This window comes from Petaurus breviceps, unplaced genomic scaffold (genome assembly GCF_028583685.1).
Source record: "Petaurus breviceps papuanus isolate PSGF00001 unplaced genomic scaffold, PetGlider_PUasm1.0 90601, whole genome shotgun sequence".
NCBI classification, from domain to species: Eukaryota; Metazoa; Chordata; class Mammalia; order Diprotodontia; family Petauridae; genus Petaurus; species Petaurus breviceps.
In genome coordinates this window covers 4,294,969-4,296,795 of record NW_027187282.1, presented here as the reverse complement: position 1 = coordinate 4,296,795, position 1,827 = coordinate 4,294,969, and the positions used below count along the sequence as shown (strand labels likewise).

The 1,827-nt window shown below is 34.3% G+C and overlaps 1 protein-coding gene across 1 annotated transcript; it reads left to right on the top strand.

The window, feature by feature from the left end:
* Window positions 1-229: 229 nt before the first annotated feature.
* On the top strand, window positions 230-553 carry LOC138142637 (large ribosomal subunit protein eL43-like). Its single transcript, XM_069063716.1, has one exon. The coding sequence runs from the start codon at window positions 273-275 to the stop codon at window positions 549-551; it is 279 nt and encodes a 92-aa protein (XP_068919817.1). The 5' UTR covers window positions 230-272; the 3' UTR covers window positions 552-553.
* Window positions 554-1,827: the final 1,274 nt, after the last annotated feature.

Sequence of the window (1,827 nt, the reverse complement as noted above, 5' to 3'; positions counted from 1 at the left end):
AGCATCAAACAGCAACCTGTATATAACATATAGCATCTGTGTGGCCTTCCAAACTCTTGTAAGAACCCAGAAAAAAAAAGATCCCAGAAATAACAGAATTGGATGATTCCATGTATGAGCACACATAATATTGGTTTTGGTTGAGTTTTGCCTGTTTTCAGGAATTCTATTTTGAGTTAAGGGCTTTTGGGGGGGGGTGTTTTATTAAAAAACAATTTGTCGATGCGCGCTACCTTCTTTCCTCTCCCAGCTCCAGCCCCAGCGCCAATAACATGGCTAAACATACCAAGAAGGTTGGAATTGTTGGTAAATATGGAACACGTTATGGTGCATCCCTCAGGAAAATGGTGAAGAAAATTGAAATTAGCCAGCATGCCATGTATACCTGCTCCTTCTGTGGCAAGACCAAAATGAAGAGACGGGCTGTGGGTATCTGGCACTGTGGATCCTATATGAAAACAGTAGCTGGTGGTGCATGGACCTACAATACCACCTCTGCAGTCACAGTTAAATCTGCCATCAGAAGACTGAAAGAATTGAAAGACCAGTAAAATCTTATCAAATATCTGTAGCCCATAGTCCAACAATAAATGGGTTAATTTATTGAATAAAAATTTAAAAAAAATTTGTCAATATAAAAGTTAATTAGTGCAAAAATGGAAGACTATGGGTATGGAACAGTGACTGGAATGTCAGACTTTTTCAATATGTTGTTCAGTTTTGCTGAACTGGGTTTTTTCCTGCTTTTTTATTATTTGTAATAAAAATAACTCTGGGATAGGAAGGGAAAAGAATATATAGGGAAATGTAGGTAATATAAAAACCAAGGATACCGATAAAAGTGTATTTGTACTGGCCAATAGTGACCCAGGGACTGGCCAATAGTGACCCAGTCTCTTGAGGATGCACAATCTGCTTTGCCAACCCACATGGGTGCTTGGGGAGCTAGCTTTGAGACACAACCAAATATTCTTTTTAAAATTTCTATAGTTTTATTGTTTATTTTTATATTACACAGTAGAACATGAGAGGATTCACTATTAAACAATAAATTTCCATTTTGAGAAAACCTATACAATAAATACTACACATTGTTTTCAAAGCTACCCAGATTTTCTTTGCTTCCTTATAGGTTTTTTGATTCTCTGTAGTGCACTTTTTACTTTATTTTTCCCCTCCCTCCCCCCCCCAAAGAAGGCTACAATTAAACACACATACACCCATATGTGCATACACATACATAGATATCTATAAACATATACATATACATACTCATACACATATACATAAGACCATACTATGCATATTTCCACTTGTCATCTGTTCTCTGAACAATCTGTCATCTTCCTTCATAAGTCCAAGTCTTTCCATGTTTTTCTAGATCAACCAGCTCATCATTTCCTATACCACAGCACTATCCCAATCCAATTATATCCTATCTGATTGTCTATGAAAGTTTTTCCCCCAATTTTCTTCATTCCTTCTATTTTTGGCTTTATTTATACTATAAAATTTTAATTTAAAATAATCAAAATTGCCCATTTAGACACTTCAACAATGCTCTCACCTTAGAATATAGTTTAAGATCTGATACTTCTGAAACTGCCTCCTTTATATCTTTTTTCCCTGGTTTCCTTGAAATTCTTGACCTTTTGTTCTTCCAAATGAACTTTGTAAATTATTTTTTCTAACTCATTAAGATAATTTTTTAGTAATTCAATTGAAATGACACTGAATAAATAGATTTATTAGGCAAAATTATCCTTTTTTATCATATTGGCTTTAACTACACATGAACAATAAATATTACTTCAATTATTTAGATAT